The 26,203-nt window shown below is 38.3% G+C and overlaps 2 protein-coding genes across 2 annotated transcripts in view; one reads left to right on the top strand and one right to left on the bottom strand.

The window, feature by feature from the left end:
- Positions 1-15,624, top strand: part of ift80 (intraflagellar transport 80) — a 54,678-nt gene extending 39,054 nt beyond the window's left edge. Inside the window, exons 9-20 of the mRNA XM_023351665.1 lie at positions 326-505; positions 1,335-1,453; positions 2,783-2,857; positions 3,375-3,538; positions 3,623-3,687; positions 6,177-6,312; positions 6,401-6,548; positions 9,253-9,424; positions 12,778-12,867; positions 13,420-13,592; positions 14,063-14,186; positions 14,769-15,624. Of these exons, the coding sequence (XP_023207433.1) occupies positions 326-505; positions 1,335-1,453; positions 2,783-2,857; positions 3,375-3,538; positions 3,623-3,687; positions 6,177-6,312; positions 6,401-6,548; positions 9,253-9,424; positions 12,778-12,867; positions 13,420-13,592; positions 14,063-14,186; positions 14,769-14,882 (1,560 nt within the window). The 3' untranslated portion in view covers positions 14,883-15,624. The remainder of the gene's footprint in view (positions 1-325; positions 506-1,334; positions 1,454-2,782; positions 2,858-3,374; positions 3,539-3,622; positions 3,688-6,176; positions 6,313-6,400; positions 6,549-9,252; positions 9,425-12,777; positions 12,868-13,419; positions 13,593-14,062; positions 14,187-14,768) is intronic.
- A 7,032-nt stretch (positions 15,625-22,656) lies between these two features.
- On the bottom strand, positions 22,657-23,590 carry c18h3orf80 (chromosome 18 C3orf80 homolog). The gene has a single exon (XM_023351682.1). The coding sequence runs from the start codon at positions 23,463-23,465 to the stop codon at positions 22,845-22,847; it is 621 nt and encodes a 206-aa protein (XP_023207450.1). The 5' UTR covers positions 23,466-23,590; the 3' UTR covers positions 22,657-22,844.
- Positions 23,591-26,203: the final 2,613 nt, after the last annotated feature.

Consider the following 26,203-nt stretch of genomic DNA (forward strand, 5'->3'; position numbering starts at 1 on the left):
TATGACTGTTTGCGTTTTGTTTGGAAACTAAGGCTCCAGAGCAAGAGCGGTGAGGCACAGGTTCCAAGTCGCTTGAAGTCCAGTGGGAAGTTTAAACAGCCAATGATGAAACGGAAGTCTAAAATCAGAGCAGCTATGTTTTTACAGTGTAGTTGCTTAGAATTGTTTCATGTCAAGCTGCTTTATTTCTTACATGAAAAAAAACAAAACAAGTATCGAATGACTAAGACAACAAAAATACAAAAACATCTAAAGGGGCAAAGTAACCAGCTCCTCCATTGAACCTATGAGCTTGTTTTTCTCTGCTCTGCTCCTCTCCCTCCAGTGGTCCTACGCGCTGGAGAAACCCAACACAGGCAGCGTGTTCAACCTGGCCTGGTCTGCGGATGGCACCCAGCTGGCCGGGGCCTGCGGAAACGGACATGTCATCTTTGCCCACCTGGTGGAGCAGCACTGGGAGTGGAAGAACTTTAGCATAACTCTTACCAAAAGAAGGACCATGCAGGTAGAAAGAGTCATCTTTTTCTAAAACGCTTTCTGGCATACTTGATTTACAAAATGCGCTTCTGCATGTTGCAAAGATATACACCAACCCTGCAGTGACAATGGTCAGTCTGTGTGGCTCGCCACCTTGCTTCCTACAGTTTAAACTTGCACTTAACCACAAGGTAGTTAACACGCCCAAGTGTACATATACACCCACTTTTATACTTTGAGACATGCATACCTACAGAAACAAGGAAACAGACTCTTCTGCCTCTACCAAGTGCAGCTTGTGAAAACCAAACAAAGTTGGGTCATCAGCCATTTATTTTCAGCCTTGTTGGCACTTTTTTAGCCCCCCCACTCTACCATCCACACACACACGCCCACGCACCCCCACACTTACCCCACACACACACTCTTACGCTCTCAGTTCGTTTTTAATAGTGCACATCTGCCAGTGGTTTGTGAATCAGCCAGCTAAATTTACCACCTTGTGGTCAAACGGTATTTATTCCTGGTTGTGTTGCATGTAAATTTGGATAGCTGCAGGGAGCAGAGGAGGAAGATTTATAAAGCTGTAAAAATAGCCCCACCTTTCACCTGGTGCTGGAAAAGGCTCTTTCATTCATTCACTCGGAACTGGAAAGAAGTATTTATCGATGCAGGTGAAAAAAAGGTTTTCTTCCTCTGACCTTTGAATGCTTCTGTGCAGTTTTCTGTTAGGCTTACATGGTTTAAGGTTAAATTGGTAAATATTTTCCTTGCGATAAAAAGTTTATGCTTGCCATTTATTTGTCATAAGTTAAAGTGCTTCCCTTTTTTTGGCCTTTTCTCTCTGTTCTCCTCAGGTGAGGAATGTACAGAACGATGCGGTAGACGTGTTGGAGTTCAGAGATCGCGTCATCAAAGCCTCTCTGGCGTTCGACCACCTGGTGGTTGCCACTTCCCTCCAGTGCTACGTCTACAAGTCAGTGGATTCCTTCTGCTTTGTTTTTGTCATGTGCCATTAGTACTGTCAGATCCTGTAGAATCGTCTTTTTGACAGTATGAACTGTCTTTGACGCATTAGGAAAAAGAGAATCTATGAAATATGAAATCAAAATTGTATTAAAGAGGAAAGAAAAGCTAACGCAATCTTTGTTCAGAATTAAAAGACAACAAAACTATTATGTGTTTTTAATATTTCATAGTTTGGGTTCTGTAATACTGCTTGAAATAATAATTGTATTTATTACAGTGTTTCATATGTAGCTGTTTTATGGGCCCTTCAGAACCTTCAGCTCTGGTAGAACTTTTTCATAATCCCAAACAGTCTGAACTAAAACATGTAAACACTAAAATCGTCTTCCTAAAAAAAAAAGAGGAAAAAAAAAATATTTTATATGGAATTTGGGAATGCTCATTAATTATTTTTCTTTTGCAATTTTTTTTAGCTTTCTTTTCATAAATACCGGATCTTCCTTTTATAATCGTTTGCTTTTGCACTTATTCTTATTTACTTATTTATTAAATAATTTATTATTTTTTAAAATTATATTATATTTTATTAATTGTACTATATTACCTTATGATATTATATTCTGTGGACTTTAATGTGTTAATTTCAATTAATAAGTGAGTTTGTGCTAGATGCCCAATGCAAGTTCTACTTTCTTTCATCAAGTTCTATAATTTTACCTACGTATTGAATTTGGCTTTTGCACTGAGTGTGGTGTGTTGTGGTATTCTTTTGTTTTATTTGCTTAATTATTAGTTATTTTATTCATTTTTGTTCTTTTATTATTTGACTTTATCTTTATTTTTATTTATACTTTTACTTTCATTCTTTAGGATCAGAAAATAATAGTGTTTCTTCCATAACCATCCTCCTGAATTGCATTTGACAGATTTAAATGTCTTTTGGTGCAGATTAATCTCTTTGGACATTTGCTCTTAAGCGTCTTGTTTAGTTTTTGGCAGGTAGAGGGGAGATCAGTTTTTAATCCTGTCATAAACTTTACATTGCAAAATGCTGTGTGTAAGGAAATTCAGATATTGTCTGGTTGATTAATTGTTGCTTCATGTATTAATAAGTACAGAAAACACTGGATTAGCTCTGCTAACTCAAATGTCTCCTAAAGATGTTCTTTTGTAATGATCATTTTATGCGGATAATTTTACTCTCCTGGTGTATTTGAAGAACCTTTCTTCTTCACGTTGTTATTTTCCCAGAATTACACTTCATGTCATTAACATGTTTTTCTGACTTTTCTCACTTTGGATTGTCATGAGGGTTTTTTTTTTGTTTTTGTGCCAGCTCCAGGAACTGGAATACTCCACTCATCTTTGATCTGAAGGAGGGAACGGTCAGCCTCATGCTGCAGGCAGAAAAGTGAGCCTTTCAACTCCATGAGCTGCGCAACAAGAGACAGAACAATCCGCTGGATCGCCTGTCTGCTTCCCTAATGCTTCATTACTCTCCACTGGCCGCTCATCAGCCAGCAGCTACACACACACACACACACACACACACGCCCCCGCATGCATTTACACACACGTAGAGAGGGTGTGCTCTAACTGTGCCCCTGTCATACAATAAGACTGAGAGTGAAACCACTGGGGGAAATTAGATTAATATGGAGTAGCTCTTATGCAATCCCCCAGTGCTATCTCCGACGCTTAGCATGGAGCTAAATGGATTACTGACTATTTTGTAATCGCAGTTGAATTCGATGTTAACAGTAAGTTAGGACTGTTACTATGCAATACATTTTTAAATGATCTGAATGAGTCAGTTGATTATCTCTTACTGCTTCACCATCTTATCAACCTGTCTATTTCATCCCTCCTTGTGATATAACAAGAAAATGTTATATCAAATGTTATATCTCCCATACTTCCTTTCCCAGACATTTTCTGCTCGTGGACGGATCCGGATTGTATACCTTCTCTTATGAGGGTCGGTTAATATCGTCGCCGAAGTTTCTGGGTATGAGAGCTGACGTTCTAAATGCCCAGGCTGTCTCACTTAGCAATGATACAATCGCTATCCGAGACAAGAGCGATGAAAAAGGTTGGGGAACATCTTCCATAAACAGACTTTTTAAAAGCCATACACTTAGTCTGACATTTTTCTCTCTCTTTTTTTCATCATCAGTCATCCTTTTCTTTGATGCCATGACTGGAAAACCCCTCAGTGATGGGAAGCCATTGACTCACAAGGTGGGCTATTCTTTTTCTGTCTTTTTAATCAACGAACATTTACCAAACCAACTGTTTGTTTTTATTTTTATAAAATGTCATATTTAAAGCCAGGCCACATCCTCTTAGTCAAGTTCAAGCCCAGCCTTTGAGTAGGCCACTTCAAAACCTTAATTAAGTTGGGTTTTTTTTAGCTATTTATATAACTTAGCATAAAGTAGATTACATGTTGCCGATTAAAATAGTAAGATGTAGAAAAATACAAATACCAGATAGTATTTGTGCCAGACAGATTCTATTTAAGCTCACTGAATGTATCGGAAAAAGCAAAACAGAAAACATCTTAAAGGGGGAACATGCTTTTTCACCACATTGTGTTGCATTTGTCTGACTTGGAAACTGCCCAGAGCAGCTCGGATGCCCCGTAAAAGCGCATATGTGCATCAAATTAATAAATGTGATAGAGTAAGCATATCTGCACAATGCAGTTTTTCTGCTATTGTTATTATTTACACGATTTTTATTAAACCTTCACCCAGGACGAATCAAAGCTTATGAGATCTTGGAAAATTAACCTCTTTATTTTCAGAATTGTACTTCCAGGAAGGTGTTGAAAACAAGAATAAATGACCACCTTGTTATCCCTTCACACCCGCATTGCCACATATTAGGGTTTTTTTTTTTGTTTATTTTTTTTAAGTTTTGCAAGTTAGATCTTTCCTTCATCGTGTGTGGTCATGTCCACATTGGCTTTGATACAACTCCCTCCTAATCTCTGGACACCCTGCCTTACAGCTTTTACACAAATCCGGCTCATTTGTTGTGCTTAATGTAGACCCCTCCAGCAACCATCGCTAGTCCAGCTGTGTCTTTACAAACATAAAACCTTTTTAACCTGCTGTTACAGTTTCAGCAGGGCATTATTAACTACCTGATACAATTATAGAGTAAAATGATGGAGTCAGTATATACTCGGTGAGTTCTTAACGGAAGCTGAAGAACGCACATTAACCCCATTTTACTGTCTTTCTTTGGCTACCAGTTGCGTTTGGAAATTATTTTCATATAGACGAGGTCTTACAGTGTTTGCATCAGGATGTTATGTGTTTTCTGTAAATCTGAAGTTGAGAGTGCAAAACATTAGAAGATGGTTTAATTTAAAAATAAAATAAAAGTTAACAAGCTGCCTTGAAAATGCAAGAAAAGTCTAGTACTAGTAAATTGTTTAGGTTTAATCTCGAAAATTAAAGTTCATCAAGTTGATTTAACAACAAGAGACTGTGTCTAAACATTTAGTTTTATGTTCTCATAGTTCATTTCATTATTCTGAAATTGTGAGTTGTTATATCTTCATACTGTAGTTTGATACCACATAAATATTTCATACTATTCAAGGAAATCGTCTTCATCTATAGGTAAATAAGCACAAATTTCTGTATTGAACAGTTAAACTAATATCTGACCCACGCTAAACTGCTAAGCTTGTTAAACAATTAGCAGAAGCTAATGCTAAACATTTCAGGAACGCCAGAAACTAATTCTAAACGGATAAAAAATAGCAGAAGCTAATGCTAAACAAATTAGCTGATGCTAACCACAAAGATGACTGTCTCTTTCTGTGTCATTTTCATTTTCTTCCAGTTGATGAATGGTGTGAGACTCGTGAACAGCAAAGTCCTTACTTGTGCTACATGGTATTTCTTTAAAGTTTTATGAGTAGGATGACTTGTAGAAAACATATGATGTGACAAAGTTCATCCAAGACATGAAAATGCATAACGTTTTATGACAATCATTCGTTTAAAAGGCTCAGAAACGGAGGCCATCTTGAAAAATGGCCGTCATCCTGAAATTCAAGCGTCTAATGGGAAATATGAAAACCACAACATGAGGGGCGAACATTCAAATTCTTACGCTCGTATCCACACTTGGAAGGTTTTTATAGTAATATGCTGCACTATAAAGCAATGTGGCTTGTGAAATTCAGTATTTTGAATTTTGCAGTTTTCAATTTCTTTTAGTGGAGAGACCCACTAAAAGAAATTGTAAAGGAAAATCCCAACATCCTTTTTATGTGACTTTATAAGCAATGTTCCATTTTTTTCCATATTAGGCATATGAACTTGGGAGGTAGTACAGTGTATTTGTACCTGTCAAAATTGTGGGCACACTTCATTACTCTTTCAGAATCAATGGGCTTGGTGTGCCCAAACCTTTGGCTGATTTATTTATATGAAAGGTTTATGACAGAAGTGAATGTCTGTATTGAAACATAAATGAACTCATATTTGGAAGATGACTCAAAGACACTTCCAAATATAGAGATTTTAAAGCCAAAATCCTAAAACAGGAATTAAGAGGGGGAAAAAAAAATTCTACTGGATCTCTTATGCATTTAGGCTGGGAGGTTAAAACCATCTTCTCTTTGTTTTGTATATACAAGTGGTCACACTTGGGAGTCTTTTACCTCTCTCGTATGCACTTTTTCTTTTGTGTCTGTTTTTGAGCAGCTGGAGGTGCTGGAGATAGCTTTAGACCAGTGTGGCCCGTCCACAGAAAGGAAAATCGCTCTGATTGACAAGAACCGTGACCTGTACTTGACCTCAGTGCATCATTTAGGGAAGGAGCCCAAAATCTGCAAAATCGGTGAGAAAAGCTACCAAGAACTCCTTCTTCTCCCTCTCTGTAGACAACTGCTGAAGACTGAAGTGTTTACATGCGCACTGTCTTGCAGGCAGCATGGTTCACAGCATGGCATGGAACGATTCCGCTAACATCTTATGTGGAATCCAAGATATTCAGTTCACGGTGTGGTACTATCCAAGCGTCGTCTTCACTGACAAGGAACTGCTTCCAAGAACCATTTACTTAAAGGATGGCAGGTAATCTTTCACAGATTATATTGCAGACACTATATGGAACAAACGTCCAAACTCAGTCACCTTACAGTTCTCAACTGGGATATTTTTAAGAGTTGTAAAGTAGATTAATCAGATTAACCACGATTGATCGATTATTGAAATAATTGTCAACTAATGTAGTAAACGATTACTTGTTAAATGGAGTGTACAGACTCAAAAAAAAGTAATTTGGTGAAAAAAACAACATATTCAGAGCAGTAGCTTAATTTGTACAAAAAGTATATAGTATCATTTTGCATTTAACATAAAAACACCTTTGTCTATACGTATCCTTTAGCCAGAACTACTCAAGTGGCATAGTTTTAGCTTCACTCAGTTCAGATTCACCAAAGGAATTCTATGGTATTGCATTTTAGGCAATAAAATGTTTATTTTGTTATTTAAAAAATGAATTGAATTACTTGTTTATTTGCATATTTTAACTTATTTCAAAAGTTACATAAAAATGCTTAAGTGGTTAAATGAATATGTCATATAATAAATCAGATTAACCGATTAATCGTCGGTACAATCTATGGATTAATCGATTACTAAAATAATTGTTAGCTGCAGCCCTATTTGTAAAGTAATTCACAAGAAGTAAAATTTATCTTATTTCGAGCATATTCCATGGGTTTCAGCACACATGACCTTATTACCTTTGGTTTTTTATGAGCAGCGGTTGCTGTGTGCAAATCTTCCTGCTGAAAAGTCGTCAGCTTCAGGCAGCACAGGAGGGGTTCAGGCAGTTTGCCGGCAAGCAGGCAGTCCGAACGATCTCTCTTAAACCACTTTTGCACATTTCCTGCGCTGATCTTAAGGGACGAATAGATGTCAGCTGAGAGGCAGGTGGAAGCCATCTTCTCTCCAAAGCAAACTTCTGACTCAGCAACGATAACTGATTTGACCCAGGCGGCTTCTCAGGCGCCTACGCCAACATCACGGCGCTCGATCATCTCTGTGGTCTGCACCGAAACTGCAGAGTGAGCCGAAAATATTTAATGTTTTTCAAGCAGCTTGGAAGAAAAGTGTGGTGAATATAAGGTGGTTTACAGTTTTATATAAAATGTACAGTGCAGTCATACTCTTTAGGACATCTTTATTTTATTGAGATATTATGTGACTAACCAAAATAAAGTTGGTTACAATGAATGGTTTACCAAATTTCTTCCAAATAGAAAAATGAAAAGTGTGGCATGCATGAGGTTTGCCTTGAGTTTTGCCTTCAGTTAGCTCACATAAAAATGTGCATTTTAAGGCAATGTGCCTTAAAAATAAAATGTTTGATTTTTTTCATAACAGATTCTGATTTTAATAGATGTTTTTCTTGCTATTAAAAAACAAATAATAAAGAAATTACAATGACAGAAAACATATCCAAAAAGTGGCTTTTATTTCAATCATCCCTTCTGTGAGTTGAACGACAGAGTATTAGGATCAGGCTGCGTACATTTTTTTTAATTATGAGAATATTGTCATAGTGTTAGAATAATAAAGATGCAATTTTCCCAGAACATCTTGAAATAAATAAATACAAAAAAAACATAATTTTGACGGGAAGAAAAAGCTTCTAGTTTTGAGATCTAACACAAACGGCCCAATTCGAGTGGTTCTTTTTTCAAAATATTCTCAGTTGTTTTGATGCGGTAAAATATGACATATCACCTTTTCTTTATCTGTTCTTGTTGTTTTTTTTTTGTTTTGGAGTTTGCGTAAAATTAGAACGTCATTCATCTAATATTTCTTCTGCTAATATTAACACCTTATTCTCGCATTACGTCAACTTTAATGTCGTACAACTTCATTCTCGAGTTACTACGACTGTATTCTTGTAATATTATGACGTACTTGTCATTGAAAAATTAAAACTCCTAATAGCCCATCATGAAGTTAGCTGGAATTCAACATCACAAATAAATAGAAGCTGTAAAATACGCTTGTTAAACAAGATGGCCGCCTTGGGCGTGCTGTCTAATTTATAAAGAGTATATCTAACTCTTATTCAGTCATGAAGTCCATGCTTCATGGAAGCATCTCTACCTGCCTTGAACATCTTGACTGACATTTTGACCCCGTTTGTTTTTGCCAAATCATTGAAGTTCAGTCAAAGTGAACATCGAGCGTCTACAAACATCAATCATGAATATGCTCTGATGCAAACCATTCCAATTTGCCAGTATGTTTTTAAAGTGGTTTTTCTGCTAAAAGATGAACCTCTGCCCCTGTCTCAAGTTTTTATCAAACTCTAACAGGTTTTCTCCCAGGATTACTCTGAATTTAACCCCATTTATGGTCTATCTAACTGTGACCAGTTTCCATTTCGCTTAAATAAAGACTTTTCAATCTAGGTCAATCTCATTTTGTAACCGATGTGTTGTTGGTGCAAAATGTGAAGCTGGGATAGAACACCGTCTTTAAATAAATGTTGGTCAGAGTTATTGTAACGCCTCCCGCTGGATGTTCTCTTGCATTTCAATATTACTGTCATCATTTTTATGGAGTCAGAACCGATAGTCCCTTGTATGTTGCTGAACCCTTTATACTTTCCACATAAGCACCTTTTGCCATTTCCACTCTCAGTATTTTACAAACATAGACTACCTGAGTTATACATTAAAAAAATATGAAGATATGATGTTTGTTTGCTCTGATTTTACCTGTTATGTGTGTTTATGTCTGTGCGAAGCGAGTTTAGCCATGCACCTCACATCCTGAGCTACGTTGGCACCAAGGTGACGCTGCGCCAAGGAGACGGCTCGTTGGTATACAGCAGCGTCCCGCTTTATTCAACTCTCCTGCATGAGTACAGCACCTCCGCACGCTGGGAGGATGCACTCCGTCTCTGCCGCTTCGCCAAAGTAAGATATTAACACTTCTCCGATATCGTTTGTTTATTGTTTAAATAAAGACATTTTTCTGACAGCTTTGTTATTTCACCTCTTAGGAGAGATAGTAAAATAGCCACTTCTTGGCTATTTTTTTACAAATAGAAATCTGGGAGCGTAAAGTGTGACGTATATAGGGTTTACCTGCTATTTACTTTGAAGCCCATAAATAAAATATAGTGTATAGGTTAAAAATGAAAACCTTCTAAGACGTAGCATTTTGTCTAAGCTGAGGAGTAGGGAAAGGTGACAAAAAGTACATTTCATATTCATTTGTTAAAATTGACCTGTCAAATTTCAGACATAAATACAGCCGAGAAACTGTGACAAGAGTTCAAAAGTCAAGGCCACAGATAGGCCTGTCACGATAACAAATTTTGCTGAGCGATTAATTGTCTCAAAAATTATTGCGATAAACGATAATATTGTTTGAAGACCTTTTTACACTGATTTAATGGAAATGACGTAATAATGCATGCGATTTCCTGCCAAAGATAGATACACTTTATTTTCAATAGAATATTTAACACTGGAACTGATAAACAAAATAAACAAAACAACCAAAAACAAAAATAAAATGGATTCTCAGTCTCCATTAACAAAAAACTCACTTGAAAAAAAACAACTAAACAACATAAAGCCAAAGTGGAAATAAATACTGCATTCAACCAAAAGATTATGAAGTCTGTATATTATGTTGCTATTCAGTAATAATTAGATTTAAATAGAGAAGATGGGCACATCGACTACCTGATGCAATAGTTCACACTACATGATTTTTTGCCCCGATTTTCCAATCTTCAATCGACAAAAGATTGTCGCTTGCGATTTCATAACAGATCATCCTGTAGTGTGTGGTGTGTTACGGTAGATCGTCGTTGCTGCTCCGATCCAAATCAGGGCACAGCCTGTTGAATGTGACAGGTAGCCAATCAGAAAGCGGGATTCTCCTCTGGGCTTTGGAATCCCAAACAGCTGACACGGTGCAACCCGAAGTCCAGCGGACATTGGAGATGATATGTGGAAACAACATTAATGTTTATTCAACATTTTGCGCAAAGAATACAGAAATGACAAGGGTAGGAGTTGGAGCGAAATGGCTACCGCAGTTGATTAAACCTGGTAACTTTTCAGCTGTTCTTCGTTAACGTGACATAAATAAAATAATGATTTTCATTCAGTTAGGACTGACACTAACCACATGCATTGCAGTAAAGCATTGATTAATGCCTGGTTTTAAAATTAGTTAACTGGACTAGTAGCCATTATTTTGTGCCCATTGTTGGACACCACAGGGCAGGACCGAACCGTTATACCAAGGATTATACCAATGTGTGGTCTCTCAGGTTTTGAAAATTTGCCGACAGCTCTAAGATCGTGTCGTGTGCGCTGAGCTTTACACTAAGGAAATGAGGAAGGGAAGGTCAGTGGAGAGAACCGGAGTTGAGCCTTTTTTCATTCAGTGTCATCAACAGAAAGAGAAAAAGGCCGGAAGAGACGATAAACCCGATAATTAAAATGACATTGATAGTTTTAATTTATCATACGATTAATTGATTTATCGTTTATCGTGACAGGCCTAGCCACAGATTTGCAAAGCCTAAATGCAAGCCAAACTTTTAAAAGTTTAATTTATTCTTTAAAAATGTGCTTCTTTTTCCTCCTACTTCTCAGTCATGCTCTGTTGTGTTTTAAAATCACAATAAAAGGCATTAAAGTGTTTGAATGTAACTTGAGATCACATTCTAAAAAGCTAAAGGGTGTAAGCACTTTTTTCCCAAAGCCATGCACGTATAAGACGGCTTGACAAAGTCTGCGATGGAAGGTAGTGAACAGGTTTACGAGAGCAGAACAGCAGGGTTGAATTAGCCCGCAATTAGCCTGGTGACAGCATTTACCGGATCAAATCCCCCAAGACTTCACTCATAAATACACGCTTTGCTGTACGAATTTAAGACTCTCCAGGCGTATGCACTCGGGCACACAAAAGGAAGGGGGGAATCTAAAACCGCACTCTGCCGGGGAGATGATGCAGTAACCACAGCCATAAAAAGGGACAAGCATAAGCGAGCGAAGGGTGTAGCAGAGGAGATGGAGAGAGACTCACCAGATTTAAGAGGTTTTCCTCTGACCCCTCCTCCTCCAGTTCTGGTAAGCGCTTGGTGGCAGCGTGGCTTTTCTCAGAACCCCAGTTGTTGTTGTCAGTAAACATCCGTCATATAGGAGCTAATGTGTACAAACATGACATGTAGTCCATGACATCATGTTACCCAGATTTGACATTTTGGGGAATTGCTCCCAATCCCCCAAAATAATGCCTTCCTTGAAATTGTGCTTTCTCATGAAGCTGTGTCACGTTTATGACGTCACCCAGTGCCTGTCCGTGTTATTTGTTTACTGCTGTGGTTTCCAGTTAGAGGCCTTTGTCATAGTAACGGACACGGATTACAGGAGGACATGCAGGGTGCATCTCCTCTGAAGTGTAGTTTGCTCCACCGGAGTTTTAATTAATGCAGCGCCGCAAGATAAACTGGTGGAGTTTTTGTTTACATTAGCAAGTGTCTGTGCTACATGAAGGATCTTTATTGTTTTTCAAGTTTTTCTGCAACGCTCAAGTTCATGACTTTAGGAAGCATGGGATTCTGAAATGTAAAAAATATATACGTGGTGTTCATAAGATCTGACTGGATTCAATAAAAAAATTCAAACACAAAAAAGTTGTGATGGTGCTTTCTTCTGTCAGGCAGAAAAAGGCAATTAAAAGAAATGTTAAAAAAATTAAAGTTGAAATAAACTATTTTGAAATTTTGACCCCGTTTTTGACTACGGTAATTATTATTTATTGTTAATTTACAGTTGCTTTGGCTCTCCAGGAGTGATTTATTTAAAGAAGGAAGCGGCCAACTAGAGGCTTCAGCTTTAAATAAGAAAGGCAACTGCACTGTTACCAAGAGTGCAGTACATCAACTTTATTAAAGAGCAGCCGTCTAAGTTCGCAGCGAGTTTTGAATTTTTCAACTTCTATTATTTCTTTTTTTAATATTGTGTAAATTCATAGTGTTTTATATTTGTCTGCACAGAAACAGTCTTTTCATCAACTTACATCTTTTATTTTTCTCCAAGTATACAGTGAGCAGATTCTCAAAAATCTCTATTTCTCCTTATGAATTTATGTCTATAATGGGTCCTCTTTGTCCTTGAAAAAGAAATTGTATCTCTTTAACTTCCTCTTAAAATAAAATTTAAATAATATTTTTGCTCCAGCGGGACATTAAAATGAACTATGCTGTCGTTAAAAGATGGTCCGTTTTCTCTTCCTCCTGTAGGACCAGTCTTTGTGGGCGTGTCTTGCCGGCATGGCGATGGCAAACAGAGACCTGAACACAGCGGAAATGGCCTATGCTGCTATTGGGGAGGTAAGAACCTCAGCTAAAGAGGAATCTGACAAATTAAACTACATTTAGTTCATCGGCTGTTCAAATGGATAAAAAAATGTAAAAACTTCACAAGATTCAGTTTTTGTTTTTTTTTGTTTTTACCTTTTTCTTGCAGCTGTGACACCTGACTTTCCCCACTGCGAGGCAATAAATAGTATTTTTATTCAATTCCAAGCAAATTTTGAAGAGATGTGAAAGCTGTGGGACACTACTGATCATGTTTTTGACACTTTTACTTCTGTTTAGGGTGATTTGTTTAAATGTCATTTTCAGTAAACTAGACACTCGTTTTCTCTTGTTCCTGTTTCTTCTTCTTGTATTTTGAACATTAACTTAGAAATTGCGTCTGATTTAGCAGCATTAAATGCAAAATGCCTGCACGTCTTGTCCTGGTCTTCAGTTTGGATCAGGAGCGTACATTGAAAACTGAGACGGTTTTCACCTAAAATGACTATAACAAATAACGTAAGTCAAAGAGGTGAGGTATTTCAGTGATTACATTACATCTGTTTTTGTTTTTGTTTTTTTAAGTTACCAAGAGTGCAGTACATCAACTTTATTAAAGAGCAGCCGTCTAAGGAGTCATCGCTGGCCCACATGCTGATGTTCAGTGGTCATGTCCAGGAAGCTGAAGCAACTCTCCTTCAGTCTGGTCTCATCTATCAGGCTATACAAGTGAATATTGACCTTTTCAACTGGAACAGGTAGCTCTTCAGTTTTTTTTGATGCATGTATTAAAGAGCATTATCATCATTGGCGTTTTTACCTCTTTACCTTTGCAGTTTTTTTTATCATTTATTGCAAAAATTACTGGGAGAATTTATCTTCCAGCAAAATCTGTTATTGAGACAGGCCCAGTAAGGGGTGTGGATAATTTTCAGCTTGATTGTGTGTTTCTTTTTTTATTATTATTTCCAATTACACACTGACGGCACACACAACCCATTTTTAATCAAGAAAACCGTACATGTCCTATGGACAGCAATAATCTGTCCGCCTCTGGCATTCCAGATGAGGCAGACCTCTTTAAATACTCTAAAATATGATATTTGTCCTCAAATCTATTATATTTTTTAAGGATGTTGTATGAAAACGACACAAATTTGACCTGAAGCTTGTTTTTAACGTTAGTATTAAGCATGTTTCCTGGTTCTTTGTGTGGCTTTGGGTTCAGGGCTCTGGAGCTGGCGGTCAAACACAAAACCCACGTGGACACTGTGCTGGCTTACAGGGGGAAGTTCCTGCAGACATTTGGCAGGAAGGAGACCAACAAGAGATTCCTGCAGTACTCCGAAGGGGTACGTTCCGTGGTGTTGAATAAACCGTTTTAGTGCAGGTTACGAAATTGGAACAGAGTGCGCTCTACTAACTCTGTCCTTTTAAGTTAATAACTTTTTTTGGCCTAGCTTAGGCAAAATGGAGTTCCCTCAATTCACTAAATAGTTGAAATGTAAACACCTACATGACCTGGTTTAGTAACTGGAGCTTCCATTGTTGTTTGTCACAATGTGTTTTATGGTCGACAGAGAATAAAAGACAAAAAGGAAGCACTTTTTTGTGCTTAAATGTCCATTGTTATGAATCTGATAGAAATAAATATGTAAATCTTGAATATAAAACTTGCAGGAACCCTGTTGGTAGAAGCTTTATTTAAGGTTTTGAAATTGTAACCTCCATGCTGTTTCAGATTCAGGTTGAAATCCCTGATGAAGGCACATGTATGTAGGTGCCTCAGTTATGCAGCTTCCAGTCAATTTTGAAATGGAAAGAGTACGTTTTTTATCACCTTTAGTTGAATGCCTGTTTCCTAAAAGCTCTGCTTTCTATTCTCACTAATTAATATTGTCTAATTTGATCCAACTTTCTTTCCTCTCCTTCAGGTTGAAGTGGACTGGGAAAAAATCCAGGCAAAGATTGAGATGGAGTTGTTTAAAGAGCGAGAGAAAGCTGCAAACACCTCTGTGAGGGGCAGCGTGGCGTCGCGACATTTATAATAAGGACTCTAAGGTTGTTTTTTTTTTTTCTTTTTGCTACATCTGAGTTGCACAAAATCATTATATGAGGAACATCCTCCATCACACACCCTGTTGTAAATAGTGCCAACATGTCACTTCTTGGCACTATTCCTCAGCAGCTGTTTTATTCCAAGCTTTAAACTTCGGTTCTTATTCTGCTTTGTTTGTCGCTGCTGAAGTTTTCACTTACTGTTCTTTCTGTAAATACAAGCAATTTTATATGAATATATATTTGTCTTTCAAGCCATTCCCTGACTATTAATGTTCAATACACACCTGCTTCGCTCAAACGGTGTGTGCTCTTGCCACTTGAAAAGTGACTGGAAAAAAATAGACCTCCGTTTTATATCATATTAATGTCCCAGGGAAACAGGAAGTCATCAATTATTAAAGAAAACCTCATTGATACTTGGACTAAATAAAAAAGTGAAAGCTTCTGTAGTATGTTGTAAGGATTGTCATGAATGTCAATAAGATAATTTTAGAAATATTTTTTAATCTTGTTCATTTTTCCCCCTCTGAGTTTGCTTAGATAAAAGGGTTGGTTTTGTCAGAAATTTAAACGGTACATTCTGCCGCAAGTACAGATATTTTTATGACGTAAATTTATATTTTTACACCTATTTTCTCATGCATTAACTGTAGATTCATCACTAAAGTTAAGTGTCCAGCAATTTGCCATCCACAACCGGCTGTAAATAAAAAGACGTCACGTGAATTTAAACCATCCATGCTCCTTCGTTTGGCTTACTTTGGGTCGATTGGAAAGAGTTACCGTGGTTCAGACGGTCTGCTTTTATTTAGCTCACATTTAAATTGGCAGCTGCAGTCCAGGGTTCATGAAGGAAAACGGCTCAGTGACTGATGTGTCAGATTTTATCTTTGCTCTGTTCATTTAACCTGATAGGTTCAGACATGTCAGAGTGAATACTCTCATGTTCTAAAACGGGTTTTTGTACATCTATATTTTTATTATTTATACAGCCCAAACTCTGTTTTTTTTTTAAAAAAAACACTACATGGAATATGATTTAATAAAGCAAATACACTTATTTATGAAAAAGAAATGTGTTCTCTTTTTGACAAGACTTGAGTTTTTTGCTGTCCAAAAAAAGTCTTAAATACACCCATATTTTTTATTCACATTTACTTCTGGCTTTATTTTTTTTAAACTTTGGATTCATTTTGTGTGTTTTTTTTTCCCACCAACTTTTATTCAGTTGTCACATTGCTGTGACAAAACCACATTTCTCATGATGTCGGACTAAATTCAGTCTTTCCCATAAAACGTTTGAAAGAATTTTGCTCCCAAGGCTGGTTTATTGTATTTAAAATATTAGAACCAAATTATTGTTGTCATGTTATGGGAAAGCGTATAGTTAAAGGTTCTGACACAGCCTTGGAAACTCTGGGAAACCTTGAACGTAGCTTTGATCATTCATCCAGTCTGGATAAGAATAGAAAAAATAAACTCTTTGGTTATTTTCTGTTTTTTTTTTTTAAAGGACAGAAATCTAATTATCAGTCAAGTGATGGAAATACAAGATTTTGTGGAGTTTATTCTTTCTATTTAAATGAAGTGCTTTTTATTTGTTTTGCCACATAACTATTTGATTTTAACATTTTACTCATCTGTTTTTTGGGGGTTTTTGAAATATCGAATGAAGACGTACTCCAAAAATAAAGGTGCATTTTTCCTCCCCTTTTGTTCTCTTTACATTCAGGTGGAGCTACTTAGTTGTTTGATTTTATTCTATTTTGTTGGGGGGTTTTTTAAGTTTGCCAATGTGCTTCACAGAATCTACATTTAGTTTTGGAAACCATTCCTTATATTCAAGACAAAGAGGCCTAGAATTCAAAATGATTATTATACAAGCTGTTGTGAGTTAAGGTTTTGTTGTAAAAAATATTTTGAATTTCATAAAATTTTCCGCAAATATCTAGAAATTTTAGGTCGCGAAGTCTGTCTTGATTCAAGCAGATGAATCAAGACAGACCTACAGACCTACAGAAACACCATGTTATCATTTTCTATAGTGCCTTGCACCTCAACAGAAATACTTCGCTTTGAATTCCTATCATGCGTCCTACACTGCTGTTATGTGAGCTGACTGCTTGCCATATAACTCCTTTCAGAAATCCGAGACGTTTCCAGCTTTGGGCCTTATCTCTGCCTCTCAGTCACCTACTTCCGTCTGCTGATGTTTTAAAGCTATCGATCTAGATAAAACAGTTTCAGAGCAAGCTTTGACATTAAATATTAAACATATAAAGCTATTAAAGATATTTATACTAAGATTTATAACTAAAGACTTGAATATCTTAAGTAGCAGTATTCAGAGAATGGCCAGACAACAAATCATTATTGCAAATTTTTCCTAACCAATATTTGTTACAAAAAATATGCATGCATGGTTTTTTTTAAATCTATATATTTAGAACCAAATTCTGCGCTACGATCTGAACGATGGGCCTCGTCTTCACAAGAGTGAAGATTATTTGGTTATTTTTAAACTGGTGCTCACACACTACTCAGACAGTCAAGAGATGCTGCTGGGATCTCATGTAAAATTTATGAGGAGAACAAGCGTCATTGATTTGACCTTTTCTGTTCTTTTGTACAGTAAGCAATGGAGTAAATGGATTAAAGAAAAGAAAAAAAAACATGATTTGTGTACTGCATATGTTCCATAAGAACTATTTGTTTTTCTCTCGTTCTGTTTGTTTCTGCAAAAATATTACAGATCCTTTTGTTTGGTGACGGCTGCCTTCGAAGAAAACTGAAAAACAACCAGCGTTGTTGTGTTTTTTCTGGGGAAACATAAAGCATCTTTATCATAACGTCCTAGAAACCGGAGCTGACACACTGTGGTCCAGACAGAGCTGAGTTGCGTTTCACGTATCGCGCCTCCTGTACCCCTGCAGTCGGCTTTCGCTGCTCGGTTTGAATGCTTTTAAATGTCAGCCTCCTCTGGGCCGGAGAAGGAGAGCCGTCAGTGATCACTATCAGCTCGGCCATCGCAGTGTTGGGTTACAGAAGCGAACGGCAATCACTCCAGCCTCTTAGTTTCCGCAGAGTCGGTCAGAGAAGCTCCACGTTTGCCTTGTTAGGCTCGCAGAAAGAGATGTCTGAAAATATCAATGAAATGCGCTATACAAGCATAAATGTACTTCTCAGAACGCATTTGAAAGATTCTAGATTTGCAGTGGGATGATTATACATCTTCATTGAAGATGTCTGACTGTATTGTGGGTTTTCTCTTATACCGCAGGGTCAAATCTATACATGCAGACTGGAATGAATGCGTTTGCCGCATTTGGATAAATGTCCTTTAGCCCGTTGCAGAGATGCTACACTTTTCTTTTTGCGGGTGTCAGCAGTCATCTGGTGTAAACCTGGCTGGTGATTGGGCAATTCCAGTCAGAAATACCTAAAATAACATTTTCTTTAAGGCTGGAATATTATGGCTCAAACATAAAATCTCCGTTGTTGTTTTTTTTTTGTATGTTAAAATCAATTTCCAATTTTTAAACCCCCCCCCCCTCCCCCCTTTCTTTTCTTACAAAGGAATTACAAATGACAAAATTATCTTTTTTTTAAAAAAAAGGCTTTTATTTCAACCATTCCTTCTATGAGTTGACCTGAAATCAAAAACCAAATAATTAGAAGTTGTAAAACAAGATGGCCGCCCTGGGCATTCTGACCTCATCTCTTGAACTATGTGGCTAAATGTGATGAGAGACATTTGACCACACATTAGTGAGCATGTTGGATACGTTTGAGGCTTTATGTGCAATTTTGACTTTGCATGAATTACAGAAAATGTATTCAAACCAGTGTATACTCAGTTTTAAAAGTCATTGGCATGTTTTGCATACAGTCATTCCCCCTGGACAACACAAGCTTTTAAAAGCTGCAAAATAATATGATTCTCACGGCAGCTTGACGTATGTTCATCGCTACTGCATAATTTGAGAGAAAATGAATTTTTAACATGTATTTCTCACCGTAACAGAAATGAAAACATTGTTTAGAAAACATTCTTCTTTTGCTTAAAAAGAAACAGAAAAGAAACACATGTTCTGGTTCCTCTTCTTCAAACATAAAGCGTTTCAAAGCATCCATCATGATACCTGATTGGTAAGTTGTCTTTCCACGTAGCTTTAAAATTCACTATACAGTGGAGTATTCTTTTTTTTTTTAAGTTATCTTTTTCATAATTAAATGTTTCTGAAGCATTCGGTGTGTAAGGAATTCGACCATATATGTCTCTGAGCCAGAGTTTGACCCTGATGACCCCCAAAACCAAGACAGAGCTTGAAGCTGAAGCAAATGGTGATGATGGTGATCATCTTCAGGACAAATCTGTTCAAATTCATGTAAACTAATTATGTCTGATTAGTTTCCATGCAATTTCACAACTCGCCAAGTTAGTTTTCAAGGTATTTGACTTGCATCATCTCAAATATTGACCATATTTTCTATAATAGTTCCTTGATGCAGTCCGGACTCAAACTATTTTAGCTTACCAAGCATCTTCTCTCTCTCTGACTGCTGAGCAAAGACATTTTCCTACTCCTTCCCAGTGAGGGAAATGATTCAGGTTGTCCTGGTAAAACAGGGCTCATTATATGGTGCATGCCGAAGGTTTACACAACCTTGTGAAATTGCGATGTTTTTGTAAAAATGAGGCCGTAATAACTTTCCCCCCGCCCCCAATATGTTTTCAGTTTTGAGGTGAAAATTTCAACCTGTGTACGTCAAACAAGCAATTCTGTTAGATGGGAAAATGTCAAGCAAAGAGGAAAGCTGTGAAAATGCGCAGACCCTTCGGTACACACTCTGTTCCATCACACTTTGGTTCAGTTTTTACATTCAGTGCTTACACGCCTTTTTCTGCTGTTCAATCGTTCGAATCCTTCAGCCAAAAGCCGAAGTTTGCAGAGAGGTGCCAAAGGAGCAAAATGGTCCTACTGTCTAAACGTATCAGTCAGGGGAAGGACATAATAAAAACGTTTCCCATTGCATTAATGCGGCATATGGCGGCACAGTAAAAACAATCATTAGTAATGAGAGAAAATATGCAACAATAGTGGCATTACAAAAAGACAAACTGGTAGAGAAGGGCTGCTAGAGGCCGACAGCGACACTAAAAAAGCTGCAGGACCTTTTGGATACACTGGCTGAGACTTAATTGTGATAACATTGTCCTGTGTTCATAGTTTGAAATAGTGTTCAAAACCAAAAGCCTTTCGTTTCCAAAGAAAACAGTCAAAGCTGGCTGAAACATTCTCAAACATTGTGCGTGGCACCATGACAAGAACGCCATAACCACAGTGAAACACGGCGGCAGCAGCATCATGATCTGGAGCTGCTTTTCTTTGCTTGGAAGTGTGGGATTTGTTGAGGTGAAATTGTCTCATCGTTCTCGATAGCTGTTACATTTTGACTGGTTTTCTGCTAGAAAGCTGAAGGTGAAGAGGTTTCGCGTTTTCGGCGTCATTAGAGAGTGCAAGTGTACATTTAAGTGGTCAGTAGAATTGGTTGTTCACTGGGAGAAAATGAAGGTTCTGGAATGAGTTCAGACACAAGGCTGATAGAAAACGAGAGCGATTGCCTGAAGAGAGCGGCGGGGCAAGAGGTGTGTTGGTGGAGCTTTTGTGTATTGCAGTGGGAAAATAGTCACATGCTGATGGATTTCGACGAAGGAAAAGAGAATGCTGGGGCATCTGCTGCATCTCCACCCCTTTTCCTTTCACTTCAACATTCAATACAGCACTGTAGTGCCAAAACTTCCCACTAACAAATGTGTTTCTTCTTAGTTGAATTGTAACAAATATCTGTCGCATTAAAGTTGGGAGGGAAAAAAAGATTAAAGACATAATTTTTTTAATGGTATTATTGTTGTTTGCATGCCAAAACCTCTTTACCTCTACCACTTTAACAGTCATGTGACAGCCAAGTTTCTGACTGGTAATAATTAGCGATGGAAGTAGTGCGTGATGCGGCAGTTCTGCAGGAAACAACAATTGGACTTATAAATGATCAGGAAGGAACAAAGACTAACATACGAAACATGCAACTAAAAATAAAAATCAAGCAAAAAGGAGATGTTTGAATAGATAATCAGTTGTCTTATGTGATGTCATCAGATGCATGTCAGAGGGAAAGCTTGTTTATTTTAAGGAGGGTATATTTAATCTTGATTGAAAACCAAGATAATTAAGCAAAAACTAACCCTGACCTGCTGCTTTATACGTGACAAATACATCTAATGCGAGTTTGAGTCCCTTTTCAAAATTGTCTGGCTGGTTTGATGTAATGATTCCTGCACTGCTTGAATGTTGGACTAACCACGGTGTTAAGACAGTTGCCGGTGGTGATCAGCATGCAGGTCCATATGGAGATTTTCTTTGCTTGCATCCTCACTCACATTTGCAGAACAATGGAGTTTAATTTCTGCAGGCTTCCCGAGCAATGTGAATGTGCATCTCAATAAATTAGAATGTGATTTAAAAGTTGTTTTTTTAAACACCAGTAATAAAATTTAAATGGGAAAAGTCATATAGAGATTTATAAACAAAGAATATTTTTTAAGGTCCAATTTATTGTCATTTAGATGTTTGAGGTTTACAGCTCTTAAAATATTCTGCTCTTTGGAAAGTTTAGTTGTTTAAGACTGATTCTTTTTTTTTTTTTAGATATACAGTACAGACCAAAAGTTTGGACACAACAGTGTGTCCAAACTTTTGGTCTGTACTCAGTTCAGACTAAAGGTTTGGACACACTTTCTCATTGAATTCAATGAGAAAGTGTGTCCAAACTTTTGGTCTGTACTGTAAAGGTTGCAACTGAAAATGATGAAACAACCTGTGACCAGGCAACTTCATCAACAACAACCTCTTGAGTCTAACCCTCCGAGAGGAGACGAGTCTTCGCCAAGATTTGTATAATAAAACGTGTTAAAACACCTTTTTTACATTTTCTCAGAAACTCAACTTTAAGCTTTTAGTATTCGAGCTCATAACAATAAAGATTACGTGAAATATGCTGTATGTAATGAATCTATTTAACACATAATTCAGACCTATTTGAAAGACTGAAGTGAACTTTTACACCATATTCTAACTTATTAAAATGCTCCCTGCATTAGATCTGATTGCAGCATTTCTTGCCACCCATTGTCACATTTCCTGCCAACATGCACCTATCAGCCTGCAGGCTGCAACATCTGCCGCCCCCTGAATTCATGCAACTCCAGGCTACAAAATGCTGCTGGATTTGAGCTTTTTAAAAAAAAAAAATAAAAAAAAAAATCTATATCTATTGTGGCGGCTTATCTGTCAACAAACACATGAAACACGGTTCAGATTACCCATAAAGCGCTTATCTATGGGCTACCATGTGAAAATGAACGGACTATTGCTTTCATGCTGATAAGATATCATTTAACTGAAAGTATCCCAGATGCAGATGAATCCCTCACTTTAGTCCGTCCACATTCAACTTTGAGGAGAAAGTGTTTTTTTTTCCCCCCATGTGGTCGCAAACCCCCGAACCCCTAAATATTCAGAATGTATGGAAATAAAAGGTCACATTTTCGAGAAAGTTTTCATGGTGCCACGAAAACCTAATGTGATTGTCCCGCAACCAAATTAGCTGTCCCGTCAACACAATGAGCACCGGTTCAAGGCGCCTCTCTAATCCCCCCTGCCGAGGCGGCATTTGCATACAAAAAGGCGAGCAGACACGTTTTATCTTCCAAAACACGTTTACATTCTCAGCCTCCTTTATTCTTTACAATCAGGATTATAATTGCACTTGAGTTTGTATCTCTGCGAAACCTCCTTCACCCCCCTCATGATGATGATGATGATGATAATATAATAATAAATTAGCAATACTATCAGGCAGTTCATTGTCCGGTTCCTGCTCTCTTTTCACACCGAGTTCCGAGCTGTCCTTGCGGGGCTCACTCCCAGAACATCCAGCCCCTGCTCTCCGGACGCCGTCGCCGCCGGTTCCGCTCCGGACAACAGGTCATCGTCGGAGCGGTCCCGGTCCCGGTGCATCTCCTGCATGCTCTCCTCGTACGTCGGCAGGTACTTGACCTCGTCGTAGGCCGGCAGGTTCGGGGAGGCGAAGTCCCCCAGGGTGCACTCCGGGTAGGGCTCCAGGAGGAGATCCTGGGACGCCGACGTGGGTCCGTGGAAGAGGGAAGGCTCCTCGGCGTGCTCCTGGTTCTGGTTCCGGTGGCGGGGCCGCGGGCAGATGATCCTCTGGATGAAGTAGCCCATGGCGAAGAGCAGCAGCAGGATCAAGATGCCCGACAGCTTCCGCGTGAACCAGCCGACGTTGTCGAAGAAGACGTGGATGGGGAGCTTGCAGCAGCTCTCCGCGGAGCCGGAGCTGCCGTTCCCGGGGACGGGCAGCAGGCAGCACTGGTGGCCATCCACGCACTTGACTCCCCCGCAGCTGTGCAGGGCTTGGCACGCCGAGATGAGGCAAGCCGACAAAAGTCTCCTGGTTGTCCTGCCGCCGCCCAGAAGACGGGGCTTCATCTCTGCGCTGCGTCTTACCTTCGCTCGATCCTCTCAGGTGTTAACAAGTGTGGTCCTTTTTTCTTTCTTTCTTTCTCTTTTTAAATCTTCCCAGTCGGAACCCAGATGATGAGTTAACACGGGCTCCGCAGCGCCGAGTGGGACAGCAGCTGCAACACCCCCCCCACCCCACATACTCCCCCCACCCCCCTTTCAGACAACCTGTCTGCTGTGGTGCACACGAAGAGAGTGGGGCAGCATCAGAGAGCAGGATGAATGATCTTACATCATTATTACGTGAATACTTACTATTAGGCTCCCTGTGTGTCCTCACTCAAGTGAAGTTTATTCATAATATCCCTTCCCTCTAATTAGATACATTTTTATGACCTAACAGAATCAGAATCCCGTTTTATTCATGTGGACAACCAGCAACTATAGTGACAACTAAACAAAAGTATCAATAATATCGATATCAAGTCGGTATGAGTATCGCGGTGACACTGACGTGATAGGAACGATACTTCATCTTTGTTTTGTAGTTTCTCAACTGATTCACTCTCAGATATTTTTATTTACTTATTTATTTCGACACTTTTTTTTTATTTTAGAAAAAAATGCACACAAATATGTTTCGTTTTTCCATTGACTCTCTTCATCATGTACATTTGTCAATAATGTATTTTGTAGACACATATAGAGTTTATCCAGATTTTGTTCTTGGTTTTAGCAAAAACAATTCAAAGGAAAAACAGGAAAAACACAAAAATGCCTAAAGATCAGAAGTTTGACGATATGTTGGACTTAAGTTTTGGTATTGCTGTAGATACTGACCCTGTAATTATCCCTGTAAAATCAGATTGATACAAAATATGCACTATTGCACACCTCTACACAAAAGCACATTCATAGATAGCAAATGATAATTATTAGACTATAATGTTAGATTTATCGTAATTAAAAAAAATTGCTAATTCAGATTATGTTTTACAGCCTTTACAATAAACATCTATCTTTTTCTGCAAACTGATGCATTTTATTGGGATTTTATTTAACAAACCAACACAAAGTAGTACATAACTCATATAAATGGCTTCTTTTTGTTTTACAACTAAAAATCTGGAAAGTAAAGTTCACATTTTCTACTCGGCCTCCTATCTTCTGATGCGGTTACATCCCGTGTATATATACACCTAATAAAGAGGCATGGATGCAATTTCGGTGCAAAGCACATCTATTCTGCGAAGGTCTCCAGGGGCTTGTTTGAAAACCTTACATCTTTTAGAAAAAGCTAATTCTATGGTATTCTAAGTTTTGGACATTTCACAGAGCATTGTTAGAAGTTGGGAGGAGTGTGTCACAACTTCAAATCAACCAAGATATCTAGAAGCCACAGGCGGGGCAACGAGAGCTCCGCAGATCCGTCAAGAGGAAAACGATTAGTAACCCATTCCACAAATTATGTGGAGAAGAGAAATCTTACTTAAAGAACGCCGTGGGAAATCATGCTTGCAGTTTGCTGCATGTTGAAGAAGGTGCTCTGCAGATGAAAACAAAGTTGAACTCAGTTGTCTACACTGTGTGGAAAACCTGGTGGTGGGAGGGAGGGAGTGTTTTCTTTGTCTTTTTTTCCCCCCAGAAGGTTTATAGGGAAGTTGCTCAGAGATGATGAGCAGATGGATGCAGCTAAATGCAGGGCAGTCCAGTTAGAGCGACTTTTGAAGAATGAGCACATATTTCAATCTCAGAACGTGTAAAAACAAAACAAAACAAAAAAACCCAACATAAAATCTTATGTAATTCTCAGTCTTCTTCAAATATGTGCTACTTCGCTGTAAGGCATTTAAAAAAAACTAATCTAAATAAAATAACTGAAGTCTCGGGTTGTAATTGTAAAAAATGGGCTGCATGGTACTTTCCAGGTACTCCAGCTTTCTTTGGAGGGATCAAAATATGAAAATATGAAATCTCTTGTGAGGAACTTCATACCTACAACTCTTGCTTGCGTTGAACCGGTCCCTTGGATCTGGCTGCCCTCTCGCTACAGGTCCACGTATCACCAGTGATAGCAAATGCCTCCGATAAGAGGCGCCAATAGCTCTGCACGTCTCATAAAAAATGAATAGTTCTTGCTGTGTGGGTATGTAATGGACCTTCATTAGAGCAGAAGCTTGATTCCCATTAGCTCAGCATCACCCAAGAGAGCCATGCGTCTGCAGCACTAAAAGGAACATAACCATAAATCTATCTCCCCGCTTTAAATAGCGGTCCCCTTGAACAACAGGTTAATTTTACTCCAAAGATCTTCCCTTGGATATCATCCAAGAATGACAGACGGCTCACAAAGTGGCTCTACAGAACGCAAACAGATTAATTACAACACTCTGCAGACTTTTTTTTTTTTTTTTTTTTGCAATGTAATGGTGCAGTAGCATCAGTCATTTTGTGGCTACAGAAACCGGGCTGAGTATCTTTACAAAAACTAGCTCGAGTTCAATATGAAGTGAGGGTTTGGACTTTTGTGGCTCTGCTGGGGTTTACAGTCACTGACCTTCGTAAAGCCGGACTGGACCGATGAGAACCAACTTGTGTAAAGTCTTTTGAGGTCTAAATTCCCGCATTTCACCCCGTCCTGTCTGTTTGTGTTCCTGTTTGTGATCAACCCAAACAAAGCCCAGTGCAGCAAACGCGTGATCTAATTCTGTGAGCATTGTGACGTCGGATTCAGCACAAGCGGAGCGTTGTATTTCCTTCTCTAG

The sequence above is a fragment of the Xiphophorus maculatus genome, chromosome 18 (genome assembly GCF_002775205.1).
Source record: "Xiphophorus maculatus strain JP 163 A chromosome 18, X_maculatus-5.0-male, whole genome shotgun sequence".
Classification (NCBI taxonomy): Eukaryota; Metazoa; Chordata; class Actinopteri; order Cyprinodontiformes; family Poeciliidae; genus Xiphophorus; species Xiphophorus maculatus.